Raw genomic sequence first — 16588 nt, 5'->3', positions numbered from 1 at the left:
TAAGAGTTTCACCTTAAAAGGACGGTTAGGATGCATGCACCCCAATGTTCATTGCAGCACTATTTACAATAGCCAAGACACAGAAGCAACCTAAGTGTCCATTGACAGAGGAAGGGATAAAGAAGATGTGGTACATATTAACAATGGAATATTACTCGCCATAAAAAGGAATGAAATAATGCCATTTGCAGCAATATGGATGGACCTAGAGATTGTCATACTAAGTGAAGTAAGTCAGACAGAGAAAGACAAATATCATATGATATCACTTATATGTGGAATCTGAAAAAGAAAAACCTTATTTCCAAAACAGAAATAGACTCACAGACTTTGAAAACAAAATTATGGTTACCAAAGGTTAAAAGTGAGAGAGAGGGATAAATTAGGAGTTTGGGATTAACAAATGCACATCACTATATATAAAATAGATAATCAACAAGGACCTACTGTATAGCACAGGGAACCCCACTCAATATTCTGTAATAATCTATGTGGGAAAAGAACGTGAAAAAGAATGGATATATGTATATGTATAAATGAATCACTGCTGAACACCTGAAACTAACACAACACTGTAAATTAACTATACTGCAACGTAAAATAAAATTAAAAAAAAAAAAAAAAAGAAAACTGAGGCCCAGAGGGAAGAAAAGCACTTGACCCAAGGTTTCAAATTAGATTGGTGGCCAGGTGGAGACTCATACCCAGATGTGCCCTATGTCTGGAATCCTTCCGTTAATTTTTTTTGGCTCTTTTATTCTCCATTCAGCATGCTTTAATAATAAAATAATTGCTAATGTTAGCCATTGCTAAGCAGCGTGCTTACGTCAACGCTTTTGATTGACTCCTTTCCTGGGACGACCCATGAAATAGGTGCTGTGTGCTCATGTCAGGGGAGGGGCTGAATACATTTCAAGTGCATTTCTCAAGGCCGCACATCTGGTGTCTTGGTTTGGGTCCTTCCGAAAGCCGACTGTGACGAAGACTCAAGCGCAAGTAGTTCACTGGACGGAAAACACTGGCGAGAAGGGACGGGGCGGGGGGACCAGCAAAGGGCATGCTCGTCCCAGCGCCACTGGTAGAACAGTGGGCTGGCACCTTCCCCGGGGGACACCGCCCAACTCGGAGTTGTCCCACCCAAAGGACAGGTGACACGCCAACTCCTGAGAGCCACGGGCAGCTCCCACAGGGTGTTAACTTCTCACGTGTGGCGTCAGGCGTTCTGCAGATCCGGGAAAAGACCCCTAGCACAGAGATGCAGATCCCGGCCCTGGGCTGGAGTGTCCTGGAAGGTCCAGCGAGGGCTGTGGTTGGGCGCTGTCAGAATTTGCCTCGGCTCAGTAGTGGAGGGGCCGGGATCTGACCTGGGGGGTCCAGTTCCAGAGCCCTCTCCCTCATCCACTCCTCGGGGCCGCCTCTCATCCATAGGGTGGCGCACACGAGAGGGTGGGGTCTCCTGGACCTGCTTCCTGAGGGCCTGGTACCCGAGGTCCCACGTGGCCGCCTGGTCCAGAGTCACCCACCGATCAGTACTGGCGTCGGGGGTCAGTGACCCTCCTTTCCATCGTCCCACGTGAGCTGTCCCCTCCCTGCAGGCCGCCGCTGAGCGAAGCAAGACCGTGATCCTGGTGAAGAACCTCCCGGCCGGCACCCTGGCGGCCGAGCTGCAGGAGACCTTTGGCCGCTTCGGCAGCCTGGGTCGCGTGCTGCTGCCAGAGGGCGGCATCACGGCCATCGTGGAGTTCCTGGAGCCGCTGGAGGCCCGCAAGGCCTTCCGACACCTGGCCTACTCCAAGGTAGGGCCGCCCGAGCCCCGCTTCAGGGAGAGGACGGAGGGAGCTGACGGGCGGACAGTCTTGGCATAGACCTGGCACGTGCGAGCACTTGCTGGAAACCAGCCATGTCTGTCGGGATTGTGAATGTCATCCCGCCCCTGGAAGCACCTCTGGACGGGGCAGTGTGAGGGGCGGGCTCAAAACATCCTCCGGAAAGCCTGCCTCGGTTCCCTGCCGATTCTGGCTTTCCTCAGCTTTCTATTCCCCCATGACTTTGACCCATCATCCTCGGCGCTTTGGATATCTTATACCTACAATTAGTTGAAAGTCAATTCTGTAGGTGGGCTACCTCCTGATTTTTGGTCATAAGGAAGAAAAAGTTACATGTGTCAGTGTATTCCTTTCTGTGGCTGCCATAACAAGTTACTACCAATTTAGTGGCTTAAAAGAAGAGAAATGTATTCTCTCACAGTTCTGGGGGGTCTGAAGTCTAAAATCAAGGTGCCCAAGGGCCATTCTCCCTTCGAAGGCTCTTGTGGGTGGGGGGAGGGATCTTTCCTTGTCTCTTCCGGTGCCTGGTGACTCCAGGTGTCCCTTGGCTTGTGGCCGCATCACTCCAGTCTCTGCCTCTGTCCACATGGCCTTTTCTCCATCTCAAATCTTCCCTCTGCTTTTCTCTTACATGGGCGCTTGTCACTGGATTTAGGGCCCACCCAGATAATCCAGAATGATCTCATCTCAGGATCTTTTATTTAATGACATTTGCAGAGGCCTTTTTTCCAAATAAGGCCACATTCATAGCTTCTGGGAGTTGGGATGTGGACATATCATTTGAAGGGCCACTATTCAGCCCACTGCAAGTAGCTTCTCTTTATCAAGGACTTTAATGCTTTGCTGACTGTCAGTGTCTTGTTTATCCTTCTTTTAAAAAAAACTTCTCTGCATGTACGTATGTGTATACTCACTGCCTGTGAGTGTACGTATGTGGAGGGAGAGAAAGGATGGTTGGTGTCCGGCGGCCCTGTTGCACTTCCTCCAGGAGGGCTGCCCTGTATCAGTGATTCTGCTCCCCTGTCCCACTCCCTGTTCACACTCTTGATTAGAGAAAGCACCGGGGGATGCAGACGTATTCAATGACAGCAGCTGCTCCAGCCTCTCACCTGAACCCTGAGCTGCAGCAAGGGGATCAGGCAGCACATAGAGTTCTATACTCTGAGCCTCAGGCTCTTTGTCTGTGTCGTGGACTGAGTCCCTCCCCCGCCCCGTCTCTGCAGTTCCACCACGTCCCCCTGTATCTGGAGTGGGCTCCGGTGGGCATCTTTTCCAGCCCAGCCCCACAGAAGAAAGAACTCCAAGATGCACCAGCAGAGCCGGCCGGAAAGGACAGGATGGAGCCAGAAACAGGTAAGAGCTGGGCCTGAGATCAGGATGTCCTGGGGCAGCAGGCAGGGGAAGGACAGAGGGCTAGGGGGCAGCACTAAATTGTTTATCAGGTATTTCTTTTAAAGTTCTGTATTCATCCTGAGACTGGTGGGTCCCCATCTCTGGAATTTTATAGGCACATAAAATGTCCTTAAAAAAAATAGAGCATAAAAATTCTGGATACAACATAAGGTAGCCAACTATCTTGGCTTATCAAATATAGGTTGTGAAAGGAAAAATTTAAAAACCCACTAGAATCTGTTAACAGGGATTCGGAACAGAGCAAGAGAAAATAGCCTTCTGGGTCGTATTGATGCATCTGCCGGCATGGATGAGCAGGGCTGTTGGAGATGTTTATTCTCCGGGGTCCCTGGGATGGTATGGCGCCCTCTGGTGCCCAGTGGCTGCAAAGGCAGGAAAAGGAAGGGAGGCGGGGACCCAACCCTCAGCTGATGCTTCACACTCGGGTGAGGAGGGGGCGCTCCTGGCACTCAGGGCAGCGCAGTTCTTCCCTGTCGGGACTGTTCTGCGAATTGTAAGACATTTTGCTGACCCTGCCCACTGAATGTCAGATCTGCCCCTGTAATTGTGACGATCTAAGATACCCCTTCCCTGTATGCCAGATGCTCTCTAGGGGGCAGTGCAGCCCTCAACTGAGAACCACTTAGGGGACCACGACTCCATCCTAGAAGCAAAGACCTTTAGAAAAGCTTTGAAGAACACCCTTACCCAGACATTAAGATCTTGCCCATCGGTAATATCCCTCCTCCGTACCTCCATCTTAACGTAGGGTTGCCGGCTGATTAAAATAAAGATTAAAAGAAATACATCTCCTGTATACCCTCTCCATTGTCCTCATAAAAGAATGGGGGTGGGGATGGGAATTCTCAGATTAAAGAAGAGTCCTTTAACTGAATAGACCTCCCTGTCCATAAACCTCCCTAGGCTGTCTGCACTTCCCAGTTCATCTTGGATCGGTAAAACCGCCTCAGGACCGGCCCAAGCCACTACAAGGCATTTGGGACCCCCTGGTCTAGAAGCCTCATTTCAGTCAGGAAGGAAAATTCTTCAGTCTCTGCTTTCTGAGGCCCCCGAAAGCATCCCTTAGCCATTGGGGTTACCTACTGACCACTGATATAAATCTTTCAAAAGCCCCTCACTAGCCCCTGTTGAGTTATTTTTGGCCACAGATTGGATTAGCGTTCTCTTCCACCGTGCTTATGCTTCCATCAAGAAGAATTCTCTTTATATAGTCACAGTTTCTTCTTAACTAGCCATCACCCCCAAATTATCAGCGACCTTGGTTTCAACTTCAGTCACTAAACTTGGACATGACTAATGTTTTTCGGCCAAAAGCAAGTCCTCCTTTAAAGCACAGATTTGCCAGGAGCGAGGGCCCTGGAAGCAGATCCAGCAGAGGCCTCTCCTAGCTTTGGCGGGACCACTAAGTATGGTGCCTCCCCGGGGGGCCGCTGCCCTGTGGCCACACTCTTTTGCAGGTGTCCCGGTGCTTCCCTCCCTTCTCTCTGTTGTTTTCTTCTGTGACACTCGTCACAGTTTGTGTTTATCCTGTTTATTCATTTGTTTTACTTGTTTAACATCCCTTGCTGGTGAGCCACGCGAGGGCAGGGAGTGGCTGTCTCGCTCACTGCTGGGTGCAAGCATCCCGTAGGGCCCCGGGCGTGGGGTAGCTCAGGAACGTGAGTTGAGGGAGTGAAGGAATGCAGGAAGAAGGGTTTCTGTGCCTCTCTGTCTCTCTTCACCTGTGAAGAGTAGGGCTGGGCCATCCTCGTCCTTGTGTCCCAAGCCCCGGCACATAGTAGAGCTTGGTGACGTCGGCACGTTTGTTCTGCATCGTTGTTTAAGCATCAGAATGTGGCGCCACCCATCGCGTAACCGTGGCTCCCTTCATGGCGCTGATTTATCCCCCCACCCCCACCCTTAAACTTTGTTTTAAAGGCTTACTGCTTCCCAGAAGTGTGTCATTATGGGTTCCCTTCTTCAGTGTCTGTCTGACTCCCTCACTAGACGCCCATCCCGCAGGGCGGGTACCTCGTCTGCTTGTGCACTGCTGTGCCCCGGCACCCAGGAAGGTGCCCGGCGTCTGGTGGGAGAGCAGTCAGTAGGTGCTGAGCGAATCCACAGGCAAAAGCAGCATTTCCTCCATGCCCGGCCCTGCACTAAGCACTTTGGGTCCTCCGTACGTGAGGCTTACAGCTCCCGGGGAAGTCACTGTCTTCCTTGTCCCCGCCTAGCCCAGTGACTGGGCAAAGCCACCAGCCTCCGAGGCTGTTCCTGCATCTGTAAAATGGGCAGAAGGCCTTTGTGAGAGTTCAGTGAGAAGCCGCCCGAGTCACCGTTTCTCTGACCCTCGTCCTAATTCAGCAGCGTAAGGTGAAGTGGATGGTCTCTAACTCAGCCCTGAGCACCAGCTGGATTCCAGCCACTGAGCTGGGGCGACCAAGATGGGCCCAACACATACCGCTTCCCCAGAAGCTCCCGGGCTGCTAGGAGGACGGGTGGGGCTGTTCGGGGGTAGCTGAGATGTCACAGTAATAGAAGTGGGCCCTGGGTGCAGAATGTTCTGGAGCACAGCGAGGGGAGGCTTTGCAGAGATAGCGTGCCCTGGTCGGAAGGTGGAGGGCTGCCCCTGCCTGCCCCCAGCATCCCCTGGGTGCCCGGGCCTAGGTTCCGGTGTTGAGAGCATCCCAGACAGACTGTCCCCAACAGGCCCTGCCTCTTAGGGGGCTGCTGTCCAGGGTCCTGCCGCCCCTCACACAAAGCAGGCCTCGGAGCTAGGAGGAGGGAGCCAGTAGTTGCAGCAAATAGATCGGATGGGGACCAAGAAGCTGTGCACGCCTGAGCTGATTTCACGCCCCGCTGAGTCCTGTGTCGTCAGGCGGATCCCCGCAGGACTCATCTCCCGAGCCTCCTTTTGCCCTTTTTTGTTCCTTTTCTTACCTGTATCACATACACGGTCCCCTCCCCGGTCCTCGAGCTGTTCCTTTTCACCTGCTGCTCCCCCACGGCCGCCCCTCTGCACATGGTTCCTGAAGCTTCCCCATTTCCCCATCCCCACTGCTGGGGACCAGCCGGCCCCCAAGCCCTGGATTTTCTCAGGCTCCGCAGGAAGGCAGCAGGAGGGGAGTGGACAGAGAGGGTTGTTTTGTTCACCAGCGCCCCCCACCCCCGACACCTTTCTTTTCGGCGAAGCCCTCCATTCCCTGTACCGTTCTCGAGGGAGGGGGACAGTGTGTTTTATCTCCCCACAACCAAGACCCTCACCTCCAGATAAAGGGCTCCAAGTCGGGGGAGGTCCTGAAAAGCTGCTTGCAACTGATAACAGTCTCTGCTGTCAGCCTTCCGTGCAGAGAGCCGGAAGGGGGAGGGAGCGACCGTAAATTCTGCGGCCTGATTATAATAAAGCCCCATGTGGTGATGCGTGACTGGATTTTATTGTGCCAACTACAGATGGACGGTATTCCCCCCGCCTCTCCCAGCCCCCTCCAGCCCACCTTGCTTTCCGAGCCTTCCTCGCACCCTCACCCCGCCCCCGCCTCCGCCCCCATCCCCATCCCCATCCTGCGGTTCTTCCCACTTTTCCTGGTTCCTGGTGAGGTCGTTGGCAAACATCTGTTCGTTTTGTGATACCTCCTTTTTCCTTGCTAGTCTTCCTGTTGTCACCCCACTTGAGGCCAGGGGCAGAAGCGCTTTTCTTTCTCTTTTTTTTTTAAATTTATTTATTTTCTTTAGTTTATTTTTGGCTGTGTTGGGTCTTCGTTGCTGCGCGCGGGCTTTCTATAGTTGCGGCGAGCGGGGCCTACTCTTCGTTGCAGTGCGCGGGCTTCTCATTGCGGTGGCTTCTCTTGTTGCGGAGCACGGGCTCTAGGCGCACAGGCTTCAGTAGTTGTGGCACGTGGGCTCAGTAGTTGTGGCTCGCGGGCTCTAGAGCGCAAGCTCAGTAGTCCTGGCTCACGGGCTTAGTTGCTCCACAGCACGTGGGATCTTCCCAGACCAGGGCTCGAACCCATGTCCCATGCATTGACAGGTGGATTCTTAACCACTGTGCCACCAGGGGAGCCTGGCAGAAAAGCACTTTTAACAGTGACCTTTGGCTTCGTCCCTGGCCCTTGGCCGTTTCCACACCTCTCTGGACATGGGCATGGGTCGTAGCAGGGCCTGACCACTTGAGCGGGGCAGAAGCTCTTCCCAGGGATGTGGCCGACAGAGACACAGTCCCCTGCACTCAGACCTGCGGCGCTGGCTGTTCTTCTCAAAAGCCTGCAGCCGACTGGCCTGCCTCTTCCGGCAATGGGCCTGCGAAGGTAGGGATTCCTGACATTTTCCCCTGGCCCAGACACTGTTTTATCTGGGTTTCTGTGTGTTAATTCTCATAATTGTCTTGCAAGTGGACCCTGTGATTGTCTTTCTCCTGTTTTGAATGGAAAGAAGGAAGCATAGGGAGGTTGAGTGACTTATGCAGAGTCACACATCTGGAAAGAGCTGGGCTGTGCCCAGAGCCACCAGCTCCCAGGTCTGTGCTCCTAGCTGTGACCCCACAGCTCCTGTCGGTCACACTAAGTGCCATTTGTGTAGCAGATCATCATCCACCGATATTTTTGGAGCATCTGCTCTGGGCCCGGTGCTGGGGGTGCAGAGGTTACTGAGTCAGATGTGGTCTCGTCCTCAGAGAGCTTTCCTTGTAGTTGGGGACACAGAGAAGTGAACCGATAAGGTGATTTCAGAAAGGGGTAAGGCCTCTGAAGGAGAGGTACCCAGGGGACTCTGATGGCAAGTGGCCAGGCCTGTGCTGGGGACAACTGCACAGGAGGAGCTCTGAGGGGAGGACGTTTGAGCTGAGACCTGACAAGAAGCCAGGCCTGGGAAAATGGGATGAGCAGAACAGGCAGAGGAGACAGATGGCAAGTGCAAAGGCCCTGTGGCAGGGATGGGTCTTGGCAGGCTCAGAGATCAGAATAGAGGCTGGTGCAGCTGGAATGGAGAAGGCGAGGAGACAGAATGGGAGAAGCTGGCAGGCCGGGGACAGGTGCCGACGGGAGACCAGTGAGGAGAACACCCGGTCATCCACACAAGAGGCAACGGTGCCCTGGACCGGGGACCCAGCGTGCGTATGGAGTCGCAGACATTCGAATTTCCAAAGAAGCCAGCAGAGAAAAGGGGAGAGAGAGAGAGAGAGAGAGAGAGAGAGAGAGACTCCATTTTCCAGGTGGCGGTGCTAAGGCAGTGTGGGTAAGCCAGTCACCCAGGGCACACAGCTAGTGAGTGGCATCACGGGGACCCTGACCCAGACCACTCTCACTTCGAAGGCCGTGCGCTTTCACAGCTCTGCGCTGCCTCCTGACTGCGGTCTCTGGGCCCCCTTCTCGTGTTCTTCAGGCCCCCTTTTTTCAGCAGATCTCGAGACTGGGATGCCCTTGTCTTGTTAGCTCTTCCAGCATCCCAGGGGGAGTTGGAGATTGGGGGAGGTGGTGGCTGGGTACACAGAGGTTTGGAGAAACAACGGACACCTCTGTGCTGTTGGAGCAAAGCCAGGCTGCATTTAATCATGTCTTTTATTTCAAGCTGGATGTTCTCCCGGATGTTGGGGGTCAGGGGCGTTGGCTGACTTAGTAGAAGTGGGAGGAGCCAGGCCAGCTGCACACCCGGGTAGGTGATAGGTCCTAGCCGTCCTCGCAGTCCCCTCTTGTTCCCCCTGGGCTGGGACTGAGGGCAGCTCACCCTCCGGGGAAGGGATCTGTCTGTTCCTGGGGTGCCAACCCTGACTGCAAGCTCATCTCAGCTCTGTCACAAAATCCAAACATCACACTTCCTGGGCAGGGGCCTGTGACCTTTGAAATAAGTGCTTTGAAGCAGACCAGCCCTTGCTCCTGGGGCAGGGATGCAGGAAGGCGTGGACTCTGGCCCTGCTCACAGCCACTGGGCTACCCAGAGCTGTTGTCCTTGTGAGGCTTCAGATCCCTGGAATGCCACGCTGGGAACTGGCTGGATTCCAGGCCCTTGGGAGAGGCAGAGGGACGGGTCATTGGGCTTTGCCAGGCTGGAAGTGGGGAGCAGGGCACGAAGGCCCATAAGCTGGTTTAAATCAGTCTGTTGACCACTGCCTAGTACAGAAGCCACATGCCTCTGCGTTAGTTGCCAAGAGTTTTAAAACGTGGGTTTTCCCATGAAAAGCTGGATTTTCAGCTTCTCGTGAAAGCTCTGAACACCTGGCCACACTTGGGTTGATCTGTCCTCGTGACAGCAATTGGCCAGTGCCGCGAACGGGCTGCCCCTTAAACTGGCACGGTGCTCTCTCAGTCACCATCATCCCCCCCATTCTTTTCTCTACAAAAAAAATTTTTTCAGTCTCGCATGAACCTCTCTCCCAACCTGAAGATGCCTGAGGTTTAGAGTTCAGATGCAGCGAACTCCAGAACTTTCCATGGACCACTGGTTTACCGTGATGCAGTGCTATGGTCTGCGGTGAGATAGCATCCTCGCAGGCCTAGCCCAGCCCCCGCACGCAGTGGGGCATCTGATTGGCACCCCTTCCTCTCTCCTTTTATCTCCAAGACACGTCAGACGTGAGGCGAGCCAGTGGGGTGGGTGTCCTTCGCAGCTGAGGGGCGTGGTCTTCCTTTCCATTGAAGTTCTCATTCACAACCTGGAATCTTAGCCTGTCTGCTTAGCTTTGCTTCCCCATCACTAGTAATACTTCTTCTACCCTGCTTTGGTTTGGAAGTTGGGTTTTGAGGACAAATGGCCACACCACGGAGTCCCGGTGGGTAAATAGCATTAGTCGCTTGGGTGGGGAGGAGCCTTTATGTACATTTCTCCTTTTTTGTCCTGGAGCGAGAGTCTGGATTCTGGGTTCACTCCGAGGGAGTGTGAAGGGAGAAGGCTGCCCGTTCAGCTGATGTGAAATGGGCAACATCCTCACTGTCGCTCTTTCCATTAGGGCTTGAAAGGGTTGTTTTATGACAAAGCGGTTGAAGTTCAGTTAGGACTGGCCAGCAGTAGGCTTGCATCAGAAAGGGCCGGGGGCGACGGAGAGGGCTGTCGTGCTCGGCGTGAGAGCGTGGGGGACGGGTTGGAAGCCCCGGAAGCTCCCTTGGCCTTGAACTACTTGCGTGCAAGTGGGCACGAGAGAATGAGTGTCCCCGTCCGCTGCAGGTTGGCACGTGCAGGGCTCAGACCTGAGGGGAGGGTCGGGGCCACATGCTCAGAACCATGAGGTGGGAGCGGGCGGGCATCTTGGAGAATGCCTGAGATGGGGTTTGATTTCCCCGGGGGCTGCGGGAGGAGCTTCTGGAGCTTGACCGTGGGGGAAAAGATGATTGTCCCCAGGCCCCGATCATGTGAAAAACTGGGGAGGTTGACCCAAACGGAACACATTTTTCCAGCAGCGGAACTTCTCAAGAGGTCACGACGCCACCTCCAACCTCGTGAGGCTTCCGGCACCCTCGGGTGACATCCACGTTCTCCACCAGGGCTCCATCCTGAGCTGCAGCCACACGCCCGCCCTGCTAACTCACAGCCTCACGCTTGCCCTTCCCTCCTCCTGCAAGCTGTTCCTTCAGAGTAGGCGTGTCACAGGGATGGGAGTGACAGGATGGAGCGCTTCGTAATCACAGTCTCCAGAAATAACCGGGAGTGCGTTATTTTCTCTTCTTGCGTACGTGTCTCGTAAGCTCTGGATACAGAACGTGATTGGGGTCGCGTCGTGTGTTGTTTTGCACCTTCATTTTTCTCTTAATTTTTCTGTCACGAGCATCGTTCCACGTCTTTAAACATTCTTCGGAAACGTCATCTTAACATGTTAGTGTAGCCTTTGGTGGCAGTATAACTCTCCAGATCTCTTGTTTATGAATATAGTGGATTTTTGTCTTTTTTCAGTTTTTTGCTGTTATGTGTAGCTCTGAATTGAATATATTTTGTGTAGATGAAAACATACTCTTACGTGTATGCTTCCTGAAGTTATGTATATTGGGGATTTTAAATGAACGTAACATCCCTTAGGTTCAAGGGGTATTTAGGACGTTCTGAGTTTTGCTCCCATTCTGTAATTTTTGCAGTTTTAAGTTGCGTTTTATTTTGAAAGTTCGCCAAGTGCTGGTTTTTGAGGAAAAAGACCACGTCGCTTACATTTGCAGCTCACAGTAATTTATTTTGAGGTTCAGATTATATGCGTGATATGATGTGGGTCAGTCTAAGTTAGGGCTCCTGGGTTTTGGTCTGTGCTTCACACTCTTTTCTCTTTAGAACAGAGGCAGGAAGCATGGCGGTCTCTCCCCTCCCTCAGCCCACCCCCCAGCAGTTGCTGAAACCCAGCACAAGCTGTCCCTTCCTGACGCTGCCCACTCAGAGACAGAACCCCCGGGTCTGGCAGGTTCTGTGCTTTAGGTCCCGGGGCTTAGGCAGATAAGGCATCATTTAACAGATTTGTTTTGGTGGCGGGGTGGGGGGGGCCCATGCAGACGGCGAGACCCCAGAAGGTGAAAAGCTGACAGAGGGAGCAGCACACGACACTTCAGCAGAGGTGGAGGAGGAAGAGAATGAGGAGAGCCTTCCCGGGTGCACGCTGTTTATCAAAAATCTCCACTTCGACACGACCGAGGAGACGCTGAAGGGGGTGAGTGACCGCTCGGCCCGGAGGGAGTGGGTGGGGGTGGGCGGGGCGGGAGACCCAGTCTGCTGATGTGGTCACTGTATTTATCCTGCCTGGACGAGTGACTCGTGGCAGCGTGTAGATTAACAGCCAACAGCCACCGCATTGATACCTCCACCGAGCTGTCCAGTAGACATGTCACCCGGAGATCAGAGCCCTGGCCAGAGCAGTCTGGGGGCTGGCAGGGGCGCCTGCATGCACTTGAAGGGGACCTGTTGGGGTGCGGTATGAGAGCTGTAGTCAGAAAACAAAGCCCCTCCCCAGATGGTGTCTGCGAGGGTAACCACCCAAAAGTAAACGTCAACACACCCTCCTGGCCTGGTGGGAACACGCAGAAGACACAGCACTGAGTGAAGCTGGAGGAGGGGCAGTCCTGCCTGGAGTCCCTGATGGGCTGAGAGTTTTGCATTCATAGGAAGGGGGTGGAGGGGAAAAGGATGGGGAACTCCAAGTACGCATTGGGAAAATGCCAAATGATAGGCGCTGGGGGGCTTCTAGAAGGAATTGGGCCAGAGATCTGGAAGTGGGGATTCTAGTGCCAAAGGACTGGGGTCTGCGAGCTCCCCCACTGGACTGAGAACTGTCCACGGGGAGAGTCTCCGCTTCTGTGAACTGGGTTTGGCACAGAATAAATGCTCGATGCCTTTTTTTCTTTTAATGCATGAATTGGTGACTAGCAGCCTGACAGCCGTGAACTGCTTCTGGAAAGGAAGAAGGCCGTGAGGATTGAGCTGATTGGTTTCTGCAAATTCTTTTGAGCTCTGAAATCCTAGAGCTGGATTCAGGAGGGGAGACGGGGTCCACTGAGTCCTAGAGGCAGGAAGGTGGTGGATGGGTGGAAAGGAGTCCAGCCTGCATTGGGCGGGAAAGCCCAGGGTGTCAAGGTGAAGCAGGAGATCAGAGCCTGCACGCTGGGACCCTCTGGCTAAATCTCCAATGTGACTGTCACTTGCCAGTTAGAAAAGCCACCACGGCAGCAGAGGTGCCTGGCAAAAGCAGCAGCATTTTAAGCACAGAGGTTCACCCTCTGGGGCAATGGGAAACCCACCCTTGGACTTTTCCTGGGCTACTTCCCGAATCCGTTTTGGTCTGGTTTGAGTTTACTTTTACAAACAGGCACACGCTAGTAGTGTCCAAAGGCTAGATAGCTTTGAAGAGGTCAAACCAGCTTGTGGAGGGTTTGTTTTTTATTTCTGCTGTGCTGGCCCCCCTGGATCTGGTATGGGGATGTCGTCAACGGGAACCATTTTTTTCCTGGAAGATGTGCCCAAGCTTCAGCCTAAGAGCATCCTTGGAATTAAAGAACTCTGGAGCTGGAAGGTACAGCCAAAATGATCTAGTCCAGGTTCTTCATATTACAGATGTGGAGACTGAGGTTCAGAGAGGTCAGTTCACTGACTTAGGGTCGCACAGCCCATTCGAGGCACTGTGGGGAGCAGCGTCCAGCTCACAGGGCTCCTGTTAACAGCATCCTGAGTGGAGAGTTGTGCTTAAGGGTCAGTCTGCCTGGACTTGGGTCCCAGCCTCACTCCTTACTAACAGTGTGACCCTGGGCTGGTCCTTTGGCCTTTCTGTGCCTCAGTTTCCCCATTTGTAAAAAGGGGGTGTTAATAGAATCTTCTGCGGAGCTGTTTGGAAGATCTGATTAGAATGAATGAGATAATTCAAGTAAAGTGTTTGACAGTCGGAATAAGAGAGTCAGTGAATCTCAGCTGCGTGCGGTTCTTGTTTGCTGGTCAGGATCCCCCCTCCCCTCTGCTTCCCCTTCACTCAGTCGGTGAACAGTGACCCGCACCTGCCTCTCCCTGGGCCCTGTGTGTGCTGTGGAAGACACCGCAGTGAACCAGAAGGACAGGAATTCGCACTGGCCAGTTCTCAAATTCTAGCAAGAGAGACAAAAAAAGTAAAGGGAAAAATAGAGCAAAATGTGATTTTTGAAAGTTTTAAACATTAGTTGGTGTTAGGTGCAGGGGCAGTGAGAGGGTCAGGACTGGAGTCAGTGGACTCCAAGCTTCTAAATGTAGGCCCAGCCTCCCCACTGCATGGCCCTCGGTGATTCCTTGGACTGTTCAGTGTCCCAGGTCCTTCTTGGACACTGGGATCCAGGACCCAGCCCAGCGGCCCTTACGGGGAACCCTAAGGGAGCGTCCAAGCTACTTAAAGTAGGCCATGATCCAGTGCCTCCAGATATTTTGGGGACCCCCGGGATGATATTAGGGCAAATTTGGGGAGCCTGGTGTCTGACCAGGACCTCCACCTGCACGGCGTTTAGAACCTGGGCTCTGGCGCCTGGATCCAGCTATCAGCTCCGGGGCTTCCCAGCTGTGACGCAGGGTGCGCCTCTAACCCCTTGGAGCCTCAGTTTTGTCATCTGCAAAACGTGGGTAGTCACACCTACCTGGTAGCATCACTGCAAGGGCTGGATGAGTTCATGCAGGCAGAGGCCTCGGGCCAGGGCCTGGCCACGGAAGCGCATCCAGGGGTTAACTCTTCTCTTACTCTCGCCCTCTCCATGCCTGCAGTTGCCTGGTCCCCTGTGTCTTTGGAGACACGCCTACACCAGGTTGCAGGATTAGCACAGAAATTCTGATAACACCTGTCGACATTCTCTTCCAGGTGTTTTCCAAAGTGGGTGTGGTGAAGAGCTGCTCCATTTCCAAGAAGAAGAACAAAGCAGGTATTTCACAGGAGATCTCAGTTAGAAAGGAACGATTCTGAAAGAAACAGTGTCGCTCTGGGTGGGGGTAAGGGTACCTCTCTCTTGCTTATTCTGAGGGTGGTCTTTCATTCTGAAGCATTGGCAGCCCCACGCTCTCTCGCTTGGCTCGTCTAAAATGGTCCTCCTTCCTGGGTCCCTGGAGACTCCTGGTTTCCGGTGGGAGCAGCCATGCATGTCAGATTCTTCTGAATCTAGGCCCTTTGCCACCCCGGACTGTCGGGTGTTTTCAGAGCAGTGCGATTAGAGGGCTGGCAGGGTTGACACTGTTCGGTGGCAGAAGCCTCTCCCTGCTCCCAGCATCTGTGTGCTCTGGAAATCTCCAGGGGAGAGCGAGAACAGACCCGTCTCGGGCTTTCCCTCTTCCCTTCCAAGAGAAGTGACCCAGATGTAGAACATCCGGCACACTCCACTGAGTCACCAGCCACGCACCTCACTGGCCCCTGTGTGCCTGGGCCACGCAGACCCCACCCTCATCTCTCCTGTCAGCCTCAGGCGTTGCCACGAGTCCCTTGGCGTCTCTCTGTTCCTCCTCCGGCCCTGGCTTCCTGCAGGTGGTAGACGGGCCATTGCTCCTGGCTTTCTCACAGCTGTGCGCTCCCCATCCCTTCAATTTGCCGGGATTTGTAGGCATGCCACGTGGGCTGTCCCATGGCTGTGTCCTGAGAGACTAAGGAGCTAGTGGTTACAGCACACAGCAACAAGGGGTCTGGGGGAGGGGGCCCTGGCTGGACAGGAGCCCAGGCCAGGGGTCTCCACGTCGGACCGCGACCTGGAGGGTAGGGAGGCAGCGCAGTCAGCTGGTGGGGGCGGGGGGTGGGTGGCGGAGGCGGGAGAGGGCGTAGTAGCAGGTCGGGAGTGTACTGAAGAGGCAGAAGACGCACCTAGAAAGGTGGGCTGATTCCAGGTCACAGAAGGGCTTGCTGCCAGGCAGAGGAGCCTTGGAGGGGCTGAAGCAGACGGGGGGCATAGAATTTGGGGAGTTCCTTGTATTAGTTTGCTAGGGGTGCAAAAAGCACCACAAACTAGGTGGCTTCCACCACAGAACTTTATTACCCCACAGTTCTGGGAGCCAGAAGTCCAGGATCAAGGTGTGGGCAGGGTTGGCTCGTTCTGAGTGCTTGTGAGGGAAGGATCTGTTCCAGCCTCTCTCCTTGGCTTATAAGTGATTGTCTTCATGTTCACATGGCATTCTCCTGTGTGCACCTGTCCTGTGTTCAGAGTTCACCACCACCCCTTTTTTTTTTTGCGGTACGTGGGCCTCTCACTGTTGCGGCCTCTCCCGCTGCGGAGCACAGGCTCCGGACGCGCAGGCTCAGCGGCCATGGCTCACGGGCCCAGCCACTCCGCGGCACGTGGGATCTTCCTGGACCGGGGCACGAACCTTTTCTTTTTTATAAGGATACCGATCATATTGGATTAGCACTTAGCCTCGGGCCCTCATTTTTGCCGTGATTACCTCTGTAAAGGATCTATCTCCAAATACGGTCACATTCTGAGATGTGAGGGTTAGGACTTTAACGCATACTGGGGAGCTGGGCACAGTTCAAACCATAACATCCCTGTTCACCAGGAACCGCAGATGTAGTTTGGGCTACAGGGAAAGGCAGCTAAGCACCGAGTGAACGACATGAAGGCTCAGTTTGGGGGGGTCTGGGGACGGAGTTCAGGAAAAGAGGTGACCCCTGAAGTCTGGGGGGTGAGACAGGCTGGCAGAGGGGTCGCCAGCTCCATCCAGGGCTGTCCCTGCAGGCTGTAGTGTCACCGTGCCCCCCTCTGCAGTCAGACGCTGTGGAGCCGGCCCCTTGGCCCTCGGGAGCGCTCGTCAGCGTGCTTTAGAACAGTTGTCTGATCTTTCAGTGTCATGAGCAGCTCTTGAAAGCTACACTGTCTTCTTTAAGAGCCTGTATGTGAGAGCCCTACTCTCTGGGCTCATCCGTCACAGCTTGGGGGGAATCTAGATGGTGTCTGTTCTCAGCGAGGGTCTCAGCAGGAGCCAGAAAGCAT

The 16588-nt window shown here is 53.9% G+C and overlaps 1 protein-coding gene across 1 annotated transcript in view; it reads left to right on the top strand.

The window, feature by feature from the left end:
- Positions 1–16588, top strand: part of RBM19 (RNA binding motif protein 19) — a 121167-nt gene that overhangs the window by 19445 nt on the left and 85134 nt on the right. The window contains exons 15-18 of the mRNA XM_082853569.1: positions 1596–1796; positions 3050–3179; positions 11675–11829; positions 14482–14542. Of these exons, the coding sequence (XP_082709695.1) occupies positions 1596–1796; positions 3050–3179; positions 11675–11829; positions 14482–14542 (547 nt within the window). The remainder of the gene's footprint in view (positions 1–1595; positions 1797–3049; positions 3180–11674; positions 11830–14481; positions 14543–16588) is intronic.

Source organism: Leucopleurus acutus (genome assembly GCF_964270905.1).
Source record: "Leucopleurus acutus genome assembly, chromosome: 13".
NCBI lineage: Eukaryota > Metazoa > Chordata > Mammalia > Artiodactyla > Delphinidae > Leucopleurus > Leucopleurus acutus.
Note: the sequence above shows the minus strand (reverse complement) of the source record. Positions and strands in the feature narration are given on the sequence as shown.